The sequence below is a fragment of the Chrysochloris asiatica genome, unplaced genomic scaffold, assembly GCF_000296735.1.
Source record: "Chrysochloris asiatica unplaced genomic scaffold, ChrAsi1.0 scaffold00050, whole genome shotgun sequence".
Lineage (NCBI taxonomy): Eukaryota > Metazoa > Chordata > Mammalia > Afrosoricida > Chrysochloridae > Chrysochloris > Chrysochloris asiatica.
In genome coordinates this window covers 6,258,909-6,272,975 of record NW_006408568.1, presented here as the reverse complement: position 1 = coordinate 6,272,975, position 14,067 = coordinate 6,258,909, and the positions used below count along the sequence as shown (strand labels likewise).

The 14,067-nt window shown below is 47.1% G+C and overlaps 1 protein-coding gene across 3 annotated transcripts in view; it reads left to right on the top strand.

Moving 5' to 3' along the window:
* Window positions 1-14,067, top strand: part of TEAD4 (TEA domain family member 4) — an 82,974-nt gene that overhangs the window by 32,492 nt on the left and 36,415 nt on the right. For 2 of the 3 annotated variants that reach the window (XM_006862685.1, XM_006862686.1), the window contains exon 2: window positions 1,161-1,415. The exons of the other annotated variant lie outside the window; for it this stretch is intronic. In XM_006862685.1, the coding sequence (XP_006862747.1) occupies window positions 1,409-1,415 (7 nt within the window). In that variant the 5' untranslated portion in view covers window positions 1,161-1,408. The remainder of the gene's footprint in view (window positions 1-1,160; window positions 1,416-14,067) is intronic. 3 annotated transcript variants of the gene reach the window in all.

Sequence of the window (14,067 nt, the reverse complement as noted above, 5' to 3'; positions counted from 1 at the left end):
AGATTACTAGTATGTACTGTCCTTTCCAAGGAGCTCTGGTAGCGTAGTGGTTACGAATTGCTGCTAATCTCATGGTCAGCAGTTCGAAACTACTAGCTGTTCCATGGGAGAAAGATGAGGATTTCTGCTCCTGTAAAGATTTATAGCCTCGGAAACCCTGTACAGGATTGCTATGAGTTGGAACCGACTCCACGGCACATAACAACAACAATGACTGCCCTCTCCAGGAATCCCTGGGTGGAGCAAATGGTTAACATAGTTGGTTAATGACTGAAAGGTTGGAGGTTCGAGACCACTCAGGTGCCTTGGGAGAAAGACCTGGCAATCTACTTCCAAAAAATCATCTATTGAAAACCCTTTGGGGCACAGACCTACTCTAACACATGTGGGATCATCATGAATTAAAGTTGACTTGATGGCAGCTGGTGGCGGTGATAGCTGTCCTTCCCAAAGCCTTGAAAGTGTGTCCAGAAATTTACAGTTCAGACAGTGTGAGTACCAGAGAGAGCCTGAATTGACTCAGGCTTGGCAAAGGATTACCACTGTGGCTTGGTCTGCTATCTGAAAGGTTGACGATTCAAACCTACCAGCCGCTTTGCAATAGAAAGATGAAGCTTCCCTCATTTTCCCGTAATGATTTGCAGTCTCAGAGACTCTATATAGAGGGGTCACTAGGAGTTGAAATCAATTCGACCGGCAGTGAGGTTTTCATGGCAAGAGCAGAATTATGGTTACAAGTCTGTGAAAGTGCCAGCAAGTCACCCTTGCATAATTCTGAACCAGGGCTAAAGTCTTGCTTTAAAAAGAATCTGGTGGTGTTGATTTCATGTCAGACCACCCCCTGACGTTTGTTCTTTGTCTCTTACTTCTTTCTCAGTTCTGTCTGGGAAACATGGATTCTTAGAGCCAAGATCAGAGTGACCAAGCCATTTCTATTCATTTGTAGGCCATTTCCTACAGAGGGGAAATGACCTGCCTGAGATTCTAGGCTTCCTGATTTCTCCCAGACTTTTCAGTTAGCTCTTTCCTCTCCTGGAGTCCCTGGCATTTCCCACCAAGCCCTTGTGCTGTAACTAGCCAGGCCAAAAGAGCAGTACCCCATCCGACGGTCCACACGGTTCCTGCATTTCTTACCGGTGCTCTGGTTTCTGCCCACACAGGTCCAAAGGGCGCTCCTCCAAGCGGAGCCTTGGAGGGCAAGGCCGGCACCATTACCTCCAACGAGTGGAGCTCTCCTAACTCCCCTGAGGGGAGCAACGTCTCTGGGGGCAGTCAGGCATTGGACAAGCCCATCGACAATGACGCAGAGGGTGTGTGGAGTCCGGACATCGAACAGAGCTTCCAGGAGGCCCTGGCCATTTACCCACCCTGTGGTCGGCGCAAGATCATCCTGTCGGATGAGGGCAAGATGTACGGTAAGGAGCCTGTCAGGGCTGGGCAGCAGGTCCCTGGGCATGTGATCAAGCCTTGAACTTCGAGGCTAGGAAAGAAAGCTAGTACCAGAAGGGACATGACTTCTTGGTGCTTCTACCAGGTGGACATTGCTTTCTTCTTTCCTGGGCTCACAAGGGATGGAAGGTATCTGAGGAGAATCCTTTGAATGGGTGTAGAAAGTGGTGAACAGAGAGATGAGAAACTAGTGGTGGGAAAGATGAGAAAAGAGTCTCTGAGTAGGGTAGACCGTCTCTCTAGATGGACCAACCCACAAGCCATGCCCCAGGCAAATTCCTGGTCATCACCAGCTTCCGACTTTGGTTGTAGAGGTTGTTAGGAATGGAGTCAGCAGGCGCATTTCCTCATTCATTGACTCACTCTTGTAGCAAATGTGTCCTGAACCTTCTGTGCACTAGGTGTGGATAGGTCACATCTAGTCCCTAGATCTAAGTGGGATTAGGAGCAAAGCTGAACAGAAGTATATAGCTATAATTAAAGGCAGATTGTGGGAATGACCCAGGAGAGGGTCAAAGCAAGATACTGTAGAACATGCACTCATGAAGGGCCACCCCCAGCTGGGGTGATCAAAAAAGGCCTGATCAGACATGCAGAAGATACCCTGTGCCCAGCAATTGTGTTGTGGGAAAGACCAACATCTGTCGTGTAGACTTTTGAGTGCAAGACAAGGGTATCTGGGAAAGTACAAACAAAAATGAAACCGAATAGCTGTTTGAAGACCCTTGTCAGGCCTCTGCTCCCCAGGCCTCAGGAGTTCAGTTTGACAGAAGTGCTTCCCCTCTGGCTAGAAAGACATGAAGTGGACACAGGACACTTTACAGAATAAGTTTGTGTGTTTTAAAGGGACAAATAATTTGGTAACATCAGTGTGCAAGAGGCATCCAGCAAAGAGCAAGACTGAAGGCACTGCAGGTGTCTGGGGTGGCCCTGTGGTATTTGATTTGCCACTAGGAGCCAAGCTCTGTGGATGTTTAATTTAATTTCGTCCTTGTTGGTTCCAGATAGATTGACACAATGGGAGCAACAATGGGCTCAAGCAGCAACAATTGTGAGACAGCATAAGGACCGAGCAGTGTTTCATACTGTTGTACATGAGGGTGCTGTGAGTCCTAACCGATTTGATGTGGTAGAGGTTTCTGTCTCCACATCACAGGTAGAGGTATTAGGATTGAGTCTCAATCTGTGGCAGATCCAGGCATGGGGAAATACAAGGCTGTGGATTTTGAGAGGATTTGGGTTGAAATTCTGTTTGGCAGAAGTAGGATGAAAACGGGTGTTTGGCAAACTGTCTTGGCCATATTAGCATCCAGTCACCTACATGGGCTCTCTGTCCCCTTGCTAAGAGGCAGGGAGGAGAAAGGACAGGGAGATCACTCAGAGGAATAGGATTACTTGGGAGGAAGGAATAGGACAGGGACAGAGGCCAGGAGCCTTTTTTTTTTTTTAAAAAAGTTTTTATTGTGAACTGAGTGATAGTTTATGCGGGAGAACATTGGTTTTACACTCATTGTTTCATTGCAGCAATTACAATCCCCTCTGAGCATCATCATTCAACAGTATTTGCTTCCATTCTATCTTTCCCTCTGTTTTTTTTTTTTGGAGGTGGGGAGGATGTACACAAAAAAACCAGGAGGCTTTGAAAAACCAGACCAAACCAGTTCCTATTGACCCTGTAGGACAGAGTACAACTTCCCCGTGGAGTTTCCAAGGTTGTAAATCTTTATGGAAGCAGACTACTAGAAATTTCTGTCAAAGAGCGACAGGTAGATTGGAACTACCAGCCTTTCAGTTTGTAGCTGAGCACGTAACCATTGTGCCATCCAGGCTCCTTAGGGTCCTCTGGTTGTAAAAGTGCCTTTAGCTTGGTTCCAACTCATAGTGACCCTGAATAGCATTTCCGAGGCTTTTAAAGTCTTTGCTGGAGCAGAAAGCCTCATCTTTCTTCCGCAGAGCAGCTGGTGGGCTCAAATCACAGACCTTGTGGTTCAGAGTCCAGTGCTGTGCATAGAGTCTGAGTTACGCTTTTATAAGACTGGAGTCTCCCAAGGTTTTGATAGCCACTGTCTCTTTGATCCCGTCAAGGGAAGTGTGAGAGGAATTATGATCTCCGTTTTGCAGACGCAGAAATGGAGTTCAGAGAAGTCAGTAGTTTCTTTGAGTCTCTCATCTAGTAAGTGGGATAGTGGGAGCTGGGACCCGATTCTGCTACCTACAAACCAGTGCTTCACCATCACCCTGAGTGGCCTTTGTGAGCCTGCTCCTTGCCTCTCCCTGCCCTGCCACCTCCGGCTTGGCTTCAGCTCCAGGTGGGTCAGGCTTTGGGCAGGGGGCCTGGAAGCTTCAGCAGTGTCTGATGATACCCCCTACCCCTGCAACACCTGTCCTCCCTGAGCACAGATCCTGCTGGGCACCCAGCACTGGTTCCTCCCCATCTCTTCTTACCAGCCCTGAAGTCTGAGCCAGGCAGGACCGCCCTAGGAGGTGGTGGTGGGCTCTACAAAGCCTGGCCAGTCCAGCGGGGAGGCATAGAGAACTCGGAACTTACCCCAGTGTTTACCACGGTCCCATAGGGAGATGAAGGAGGGGCAAACTGACTTAGATTACCTGACTTTGGCTGTTCTTCTCCTGTCCTCTCATCTTCCTTCTTTTGGGTGTCTTCAGCCCCATCCTCAGCCCCCAACTGGCTTTTGGCATTCCCAGGAGCCCCGGTTATTAACAATCCCCACCACATCTAGAGACCACCAGGTGGGCCAGCCCAGTAGGACACTGGGTTGGGCTAAGGGCAAGCAGGCAGGAGCAGGCTTTGGGCAGTAAGATGAGCTGACTTGACTCCATGGAGACCTGAGACTTGGCCTTGGTTCTCTGAGGACAGGGATTAGGCCTGCTCCCAGCCTAGGCCACGCCATGCCACACCCCGAGCAGGGCACCCTGACCAGGGCCAGGCAGACATGCAGATGACATGCAAAGTAACATAAAGGATTAGCACCTGTCATTTCTGAGCTGAGTCTTTCACACTTGTTGGCCTGGGCCTTCTCCTTGAGCACCCCTCACCTCTGCTGGGCCGGTGCCTGGGCTCGGGGCTGCTAGCCCTTTCCTTTTCATGGTCTTGCCACTTTGATTTTTGCATCGTCACTGTGTGACCCTCTTCCTGGCATTGTGCTGGTCATTCTAACCTCCCTCAGCCAGGCTGGCTGCTGGCCCCTGTGGGCAGGTGGTAGGGAGAGTGGGGTTGGGTAACTTCGGCCCCATAAGCCCCTACACTCTGCCTTCTTCCCCTGCCCTTAGAGCTCAGCACTGGCCTATGGCTGGATTTACAGGCCTGCCTCAATGTCTTTCTGCCTCTCACTCTTTTGGACTCCTTCACTCGAATTTCCTGAGTCATTCTACCTCTCCTTTCTGCCTCTGCGTCTCCTCTCCTTTCTCCCTTGTCTCACCTAACATCTCGTGTCCCAGCCTTTCCGCTCCTGTGAGCAGTCAGTTCTTACTCAGTGGTCCCTACTAAGGAGTCCTGGTGTGGCACTGTGGGTTGTTAATGCGCTGGACTGCAAAGTCGGTTTGAACTGCAAGGTCAGCGATTCAATTTCACCCACTGCTCTTCAGAAACCCTATACAAGGTTGCTGTGGGTTGAAGCTGATGCGATAGCACTTAACAACAACAACTGAGGCGTTCTAGTGTGTCAGTATAAGAAAAGCATTGGACTGCTAACTGAAAGGTTGGTGGTTCAAACCTACCAACCACTTCCTGGAAACCCTATACAAGGAATCGACTCGACAGCACTTAACAACAACTAATTGTGGACCTGGCACAGTGGGCTAAGTAACTGGCAATTCGGGTCAAGCAACCCTCTCCGTATTAGAAAAATGAGGTAGTCTGATTCTATAAAATTCACAGCCTTGTCAACCCTAGAGAGCATTCCATTCTACCCTACAGGGTCACTGTGATTTGGAATTGACTACATGGTAATGGGCTTTTGGGTTTATTTTGGACCAAGCAACTTGGCATCACTTTGGCTAAAGAGCTTGGCAGTCTGCTTCTGTAAAGATGACAGCCTTGGAAAGCCTATGGGGTAGTTCTACTTTATCCCATAGGGTCTATGTGAGTTGGAATCCATGGGATTGCATTGAGTTTGGTTTTTGGTTTACTCTGCACCAGACCAGCTGAAGGCTTTGTGGTCTCTGAGGGTTTGCCAGGGCTGCACAGTCTAATGGGGGAAGCAGGAGAAACATCTCTGTAAAGATAAGCATCTATCCAAAATACCCTGGGCACCACTTAGATTACATGCAGCCAGTAAACCAGGGGGCAGAGTCCTGGTGTGGCACTGCAAGATCAGCACTGAACTGCTAACCACAAGGTTGGCAGTTCAGACCTACCAGTCACTCATTGGAAACCACCCTATAAAGGGTTGCTAATGAGTCAGAAGTGACTCATTGGCACTTAACAACAACAGGTGACCTTGGACGTTTTCCTGAAGGAGGTAGAGTTGGAGCTGGGTAGAAGAGGTGGGAGCAGCAGCCAGGGAAAGAGGAAATTGTGAACACTGGTCCAGGTAAAGGAGCTTGCATGGTGGTTTTGGGGAACTCCAGTGGAGGATCCTGGAACAAGCACTACCATAAGAGAATGTCAGAGGAGAAGGGAACTCTCGTTTTGTGGATGAGGAAACGTCCACAGTCACAGCTAAGAAGAGGCAGAGTCGGGACTAGAACTGGGGTCAGAGCTCTTTTCACTTATGTGATGAGACAGAGCAGAGAGCTTCCCCTCAGCTTCCCCTGCTCCCTGTTCAAAGTCATTCTCTGTAACTGGTGTGGCCTTGGAGAAATTATTGAACCTTTCTGAGCTTCGGTTTCCTCTGTTGTAATATGGAGAATGGAGACAGTAGAGCCTCGGCGGAGTGGTGTACTTGATTAAGCCCTTGACTACTAGCTAAAAGGTTGGTGATTTACACCTACCTTGGGGTACCTGGAAAGCTACTTCCTTGAAAACCCTACAGAGCAGTTGTACTCTGCATGCGTAGGGTCATGATGAAGTGACTCCAGGGCACCTAACAACAACAGTGACTTTCTAAGGTTGCTGTAGAGTTGAGAGCACATAACAGGTGCTAAATAAACAGCACCGGGGGAGATGAATCAGACATGACCCTGCCTTCAAGGAGCTCACAGCTTAAACAAGAGCTCAAATGACTCTACCCAAGGACCACGAGAAAGGCACACACCAAATTCACCAGGGCTTGGAGTGAGCACACCGTTTTGGCTCGGGATCCGGACGGCTGATAAATTTCAGCAGAAGGCTCAGCCCTCTGGGGACAGTGGTGGTAACAGCTCTTATGTTGGGCCCAGCCGCTGCCTGCTCATAGATGCCTCTGCTTCTCAGGCTTCAGTCAGAAGTTTTCTTCCCCACAAATAGCCTCCTCCTCCAGCTTCAGGTGTTTATAGCTTCAGCTGATCCCTAGCCAGAGAAGTCCCTGGGCCATGGGGGTGAGGGTGAGGCCACGAGGCTTATGAAGCCTTTGAATTATGGTGTTGGCGAAGAATATTGAACACGCCTTGGACTGCCTGAAGAACGAACAAATCTATCCTGGAAGAAGTACAGTCAGAATGCTTTTTAGAAGCCATGATGGCGAGGCTTAGTCTCAACATACTTTGGACATGTTTTAGGAGGGACCAGTCCCTGGAGAAGGACATCAGATTTGATAAAGTGGAGGGTAAGCAAAAAAAAAAATAAAAAGAGGAAGACCCCCTCCTCCCCCAATGAGGTGGGTTGACACAGTGGCAGCAACAGCAGGCTCAACTGTAACAAAAGTTGTGAGGATGGCACAGGACAGGGCTGTGTTTTGTTCTGTTTTACATAGGGCCACAATATGTCAGAGCTGACTTGACGGCACCTAACAACAAGAGGCTAAGCCCAGCCTCCTTTTTCCAGGCCCCAGTTTGAAGAGTGAAACTTGGAGCGTCTATAAGTGAGTGGCTCAATCCTTTGAGAGGTTTCTGGCCCAAGTGAACCAAAGATCAACATGTGATATAATTCCCTCCCAGGTTCTCATCCCCTTTCAATTTTCTTTTTTAATTACTCATTTTTTAATAGACAACTTTTTAGAGCATTTTTTTTTTAGGTTTACAGAAAAACTGTGCAGAAAGTTTAGAAAGCTCCCATGTGCCACCTCTTCACGAGCATTGCTTCTCTAGTGATGTCGCTTCTTCCTGTGGTTACAATGATGGAACCAGTGTACATGAGGGGTACTCTCTGTGCTGAACAGCACTATGGGTTTTGACCAATGCATTATACCTTGTAAAATGTTAAGAAAACAAAAATCCTCACCACTGAACCAATAAACAACATCCATATCAATAGAGAAAAGATTGAAGTTGTCAAAGACTTCATTTTGCTTGGATCAACCATTAATACTCATGGAAGCAGCAGTCAAGAAACCAAACAGTTTACTGCATTAGGCAATTCTGCTGCACAAGACCTCTTTAAACTATTCAAGAGCAAAGATGTCAGTTTCAGAACTAAGGTGCACCTGACCCAAGCCATGGTATTTTCAAAGACCTCATATGCATTCAAAAGTTGGACAGTGAATAAGGAAGACTGTAGAAGAATTGATGCATTTGAGTTATGGTGTTGGAGGAGAATATTAAAAGTACCATGGACTGCTAAAAGAACAAACATATCTGTGTTGGGAAAAGTACAGCCAAACTGCTCCTTGGAAGCCAGGATGGCCAAAATTTGTCTCTCATACTTCAGACATATTATCAGTCATTGGAGAAGGATATCATGTTTGGTAAAGTGGAGCGTTAGTGAAAACAAGGAAGATCCCTAACCCCCCCTGCCCTCCCCAACATAGAATTGTACAGTGGTGGCAGTGATGGGCTCAGGTGTAGCAGTGATTGTGAAGTTGGCCCTGGACCAGGCAGTGTTTTATTCTGTTGTACATAGGGTCCTTGTGAATCAGTACCAACTTGATGGCACCTAACAACAACATCATTAGGCCGTGTGGGGTTGTCTACCAGCTCGTTCCTATTTTAGAAAGTAATCTCATTAGTTATTGTTGTTGTTGAGTCAGTTCTGACTCATAGGACCCTGGACAGGGTTTCAGGAGCAGAAAGTCTCATCTTTCTCCTGCAGAGCAGCTGGTGGGCTCGAACCGCCCATCCTGTGGTTCTCAGTTCAATGGTTATCTTATGGAGCCACTGCACAGGGTCTTATTAGCAATATGACAATTATAGTACAAACATTACAATCAGTGAGCAATATTAGCAATAATAGCTGGCTTTACTGAACTCCTGCTAAGTGGCAGGTGCTTTACATATAGTACCCCCTTCGTATTTAGGGTCAGGTTCTTATTGTTGTTGTTAAGTACTGTCAAGTCGGATCCAATTCATAGTGACCCTGTATAGGGTTTCCAAGGAGCAGGTGGTGAGCTTGAACTGGTGACCTGGCTTCTTCCACAGCTCCATACCAGGAACTCCACACGGGGTTAGTGCACTATGTGCAGTTAACCTCAATTATCAGAGGAAGAAACAGAGCCTCAGAGAAACTAGATAACTGTGACCTGAGATCATGCAGCTAGTCGCTAGCTTACAGGGATTTGACTTCGTCTATTGGCTTCCCTGTGTCAAGAGGCCCGTTGACCCAATGGGGAAACAGAAGGACTGAGAAACAGGAAAACTCAGGCCCAGAGGGAGTGCTGGTGCAGAAAGAGAAGGATCAGTCAGAGGAAAATGAGATCCAGCATGAGTCTTCCAGATGGGATTTTAGAGATCATGGGTATAATGTGTGGGGATTGGCGTTAGGGGAAGGTGGTGGTGTTCCTGACAGAACCCTGGATCGGGAACACCCTGCTACTCAGGTTGTGGTTAGTGTTTGGGCCGGTTGACTGCCTTTTCTCCCTGGCAGCCCTCACCCTGGTGAGGTGGGGCTGAGAATGGGAGCTGACTCGCCTTGTGTGAGCTGGGGGCTGTTGGACACATGCCCTATGACAGATGGGCCTGCAGTTTGGCAGGGGTGTCCTTTCCAGCCCCACCCAACCTCTCTCTGGGATTGGCTGAGTCCACCTGCCACAGTACAATGCCCAGCTGCCTGATTGGCCTCCACTGAGTCACCTAGAACAGAAACATATTTTCTCACCGTTCAGGAGAACGTTCTAGACATCTGAATTCAGGGTGTGGCTCCAGAGGTAGGTCTTCGCCTGTTTCAGCTTCTGGTAGCCAGCTATCGATGGAGTTCCTGGGCAGACACTTCTGCCTCCTTAGCTGTTAGATAGCTTCTGTGTTCTTCTTGATTGTGTCATTCTTTATAAAATACTCAGAAGTGATTAGATTTAAGATTCATCTTACACTGCTGTGACCTCAATTCACGTATTGATTTGTGTCTTAGTTATCTAGTATTGCTGTAACAGAAATTTATTTTCTCACAATTTAGGAGGCTAGAAGTCTGAATTCCAGGTGCTGATTATAGGGAGAAAGTTTCCCTTGGCTCTGGAGGAAGGCCCTTATCTCTTCAGCTTACGATCCCTGGTCCTTAGAAATCTGCATGTTATCTTGGCATCAGTCTTTCCGTGGGTCTAGGAAGTTCTCAGCGCAGGGATCCCCAGTCCAAAGGCCAGGACCCACTCCTGAATCTTCTTTCTTACTTGTAGTGAGGCTCCTTTCTTCTTTGCTCACTTCTCTCCTTTTAATCTGTTATAAGATAAAAAGTAATTGTTGTAAAGTGCTGTGGAGTCTATTCTGACTCACAGACACCCTGTGTAGGGTTACTGAGGAGCAGCTTGATAGGTTTGAACCTCTGACCGTATGTTAGCAGTCCAGTGCTTACCCAACAGTGCCATACCTGCTTTATTAACAAATATCAAATCTGCTGCTATTAAGTAGAGTCTGCCTCATAGTGATCCTGTTGAACAGAATAGAACTGCTCATTGGGATTTTCCAGGCTGTAAATCTTTATGGGAGCAGACAGCAGTTTTGAACTGCTGACTTTTTGGTTAGCTGCCCAACATTTAAACCACTGTGCCACCAGGGCTCCTTCATGAACATACATTGTTGTTGTCAAATGCCCAGGAGTTGGTTGCCCACTCATAGCAACCCTGTATAGGGTTTCTGAGTAGCTGCGGTGGATTTGAACCACTGACTTTGTGGTTCAAACTGACCTTGTGATCCAGTGTATTATCCTACAGTGCCACACTAGGACTTCATTATATATCATTAACATATGTGGTGCTGTTATTAAGTGCCATCAAGTCAGTTCCGACTCAACAACCTTGTGTAGGGTTTCTGAGGAGTGGCTAGTGAGTTTGAACTGCTGACCTTGAGAGTCACACTGACTTTGTAGTCCAGCATATTAACCTGCAGTACCACACCAATAAGTTAGGATTTACAACATATCACAAAAAAAGGGGGATAATTACATTAGATCACAATTGGGGAACAACCACACAATGCTAGGAATCCTGACCTACCCAAGTTAACACACGTATTTGGAAGGTCCCATTTCATGGCAGTTACATTACTTTAGATTAGATTACATCCACAAGTGTAAAGGTTAGGGTTTCCACACCTGTTTTTGGGGAACCCAATTCAATTAATTCATCATAGTGCGTTTGGTTTTGCTTACCTTCACTGTGGTGGTGGGCCTCTACTTCTGGGACCACACTCCTTAGGCACCTCCATTTCTGCTCCTGGCTCTGTGGACCTCATGTTGTCTGACATCCACCAGCTGTGGGTACCAGGGGGCCAGGCTCTAGGTCCTGACAGTCATTATTGCATTCAGCCAGTCATCGCTCAGGACTTATTTCACGCAGAGGCCCAGAGAAACTGGAATCGCCCCTAACGAAGGCAGCTCACAGTCCAGTCAGGAGTGGGTGTTTTGGGGTAAAAGCCACTGTTATCTGAAGAACTTGGCATGGCCTTAGAAAATGTATCTTCTTTAGTCCCTGGGACAAGTAAGTGACAAAGCTTTGTGACTTTGAGTAAATGACTTCTCTGGACCTCAGTTCTCCTTCCTCAGGCTAGATAGATAGGACTTTCTGAGATCACGTGATTCAGCCCCTGCTGCCTATAGGAGAGATGATCCCCAATTCCATGTTAAAGATGCAGTAGTCAAGAGAGAAAGCTCTGGACCCAGATTGCATGAATTTGAACTCAACCACTTGTTGCCCTATGACCCTGAACAAGTTACTCAACCTCTGTGCCTCTGTTTCCCCAGCTATAGAACAGATATGAGCTATTTTGAAAATTCAAACAGTGAATTCAAATAAAACTCTTGTTGCTGTTAGATGCTGTTGAGCTGGTTCCAACCCACAGACACCCTGTGTAGGGTTTCCAAGGCTATAAATCTTTACAGGAGCAGAAAGTCTCATCTGTCTCCCTCAATAAAGCTATGAAAAGCTCTTATATTTGTGTTTACAGATACCATTCAAATACAGTGTAGCATCTGGCACATGCGAGGGAGTTTCAGAAAGTTCCTGGAAAAATTCCATTATTCCATGAACTTTGTGAAACCCTCTCGCTTAAGTGCTCAGTAAATTCTCATGAAGGTTGTGATTACAAGAAGTGGAGGAAGTTACAGCAGGCTCCCCATGTATGTTAGAGCCATAATTAGAGGCCAGCTGGCCTGGAGGCTGTGGAATGCCCACATTGACCTTGGGAGGACCCCAGGAGGCAGGAAGGAAGGCTGTTTGGGCCCCCTTGGCTCAGCACACCCACAGAAACCCAGCAGTTCAGCCCCACACTAGGGGGAATTCTCAGTGGCCACCATCACCCTCTGACAACCACCAAAGGAGACGAGGCAGCACCAAGGGAGAAAAAACAGCGAGCGAGCAGAGCTTGGCTCCTGTCCTAACCCACTCTGGCCCAGATCCCCTTCTGGAAGCAGAACCCCTGAGCCCTGTAGCAATGGGCAAGGGCATTTGTTGGACTGGGACTCCATCTCTGTGATCCTTCCCACACTGTGCTGTCTGTTGTTTCTGGAGTAAGAACCCCAGCCAGTGGGCAGAGGAAAAGAAAGAAGCCAACCTGTTGTTATAGAATTGACTCTTGACTCATGGTGACCCCACGTATTACAGAGTAGGAATGCTCCATTGGGTGTTCTTGGCTCTACTCATAACGGAAACAGATCCTCAGGCCTCTCTTCCACGGATATTGCTGGGTGGATTTGAACCTCCAGCCTGTAGATTGAGTGTCGATGATTTGAACCAACTAGGGACCTGGGGTCTGCCCAGTGGAGACCTGCTGTGTGCTACAGAGGGACCAGCTCTGGGTGAGGAATCAGAGAGCCTGCCTGGGTCTGTGAGAACTTTCCATTAAGCCGGCTTTTTCTTTGTGCCAGATGTAGGTGGCTGAGCTCAGAGTCAAACTGGGCGGTTAGTTCTACATCTACTGTGGGTGATCGGGTAAGTTTTCTGGACTGTTTCCACATTTGGAAAATAGGGATACTGATCTGCCTTGTTAAAGGGAGGAGGTGGATTTACTGTGAAAATTAGTTAGGTGTCAGGACCACTCACTTGCACGTGCCCCTTCCAAATCCCTAAAGGTTTTAAACCATTTTATTATAATAATTGACATATAAAATGTGCATATTTAAAGTAGACAGTTTGATAAATGTTAACATGTGTATATATCTCACAACTGGACCAATAAAGAACATGCTAAGTGGAGAAAAAATTAAAGTTGTCGAAGACTGCATTTTACTTGGATCCACAATCAGCATTCATGAAATTAGCAGCCAAAAAATCAAATGACACATTGCATTAGGCAAATCTTCTGCACAAGCCCTCTTTAAAGTACTCAAGAAGAAAGAGATCAGTTTGAGGTCAAAGCTGTACCTAATGCAAATATTTTCAGTAACCTCATATGCAGGTGAAAGTTGGATAATGAATAAGAAAGACCTAGAAGAATTGATGCATTTGAGTTGTGGTGTTGGAGGAGAATATTTAGATACCAAATAGGTCTGTGTTGGAAAATGTACATGTGCACCTTAGAAGCCAGGATGGTGAAACTTTGTCTCTTATACTTCAGGCATGTTATCAGGAGGGACTAGTCAGCCCCTGGAGAGAAGGACATCATGCTTGTTGAAGTGGAGAGTCAGTGAAAATGAGGAAGACGCTCAATTAGATGAATCGGCACAGTGACAGCAAAAATGGGCTCAAGCATAACAACAATTGTGAGGGTGGCACAGGACTAGGCAATGTTTTGTTCTGTTGTGCCTAGGGTTGCTATGAGTTGAAGCTGACTCCACAGCACCTAACAATAAAATATGTCTGTGAAGCCATCATTACCATAAAGATAATAAACATGTTATTTTTTTTTTTCTTTTAAAAATATATTATTGTGAATTATGTGATAGTTTACATGGGAGAACATTAGCTTTACATTCATCCTGTGGTATATCATTTCACTGCTGTGGTTATAATACCCTCCATGCATCATCAACCAACCAAAGGGTATATATACCCTGCAAGCCTGCTCCCCGCTCGTCAGCACACAGCTCCTCTCCCTCTCTGGATCTAGAGTCCCCGTGCACTCTGTCTCTCCAACTCATCATCTCTGCCTTCATCTCTGGTGTCACTGCTTTTGTGGGTAGGGTCCCGCTCTCCGCTCTACTCCCTTGATGGTCCCAGGGACCTC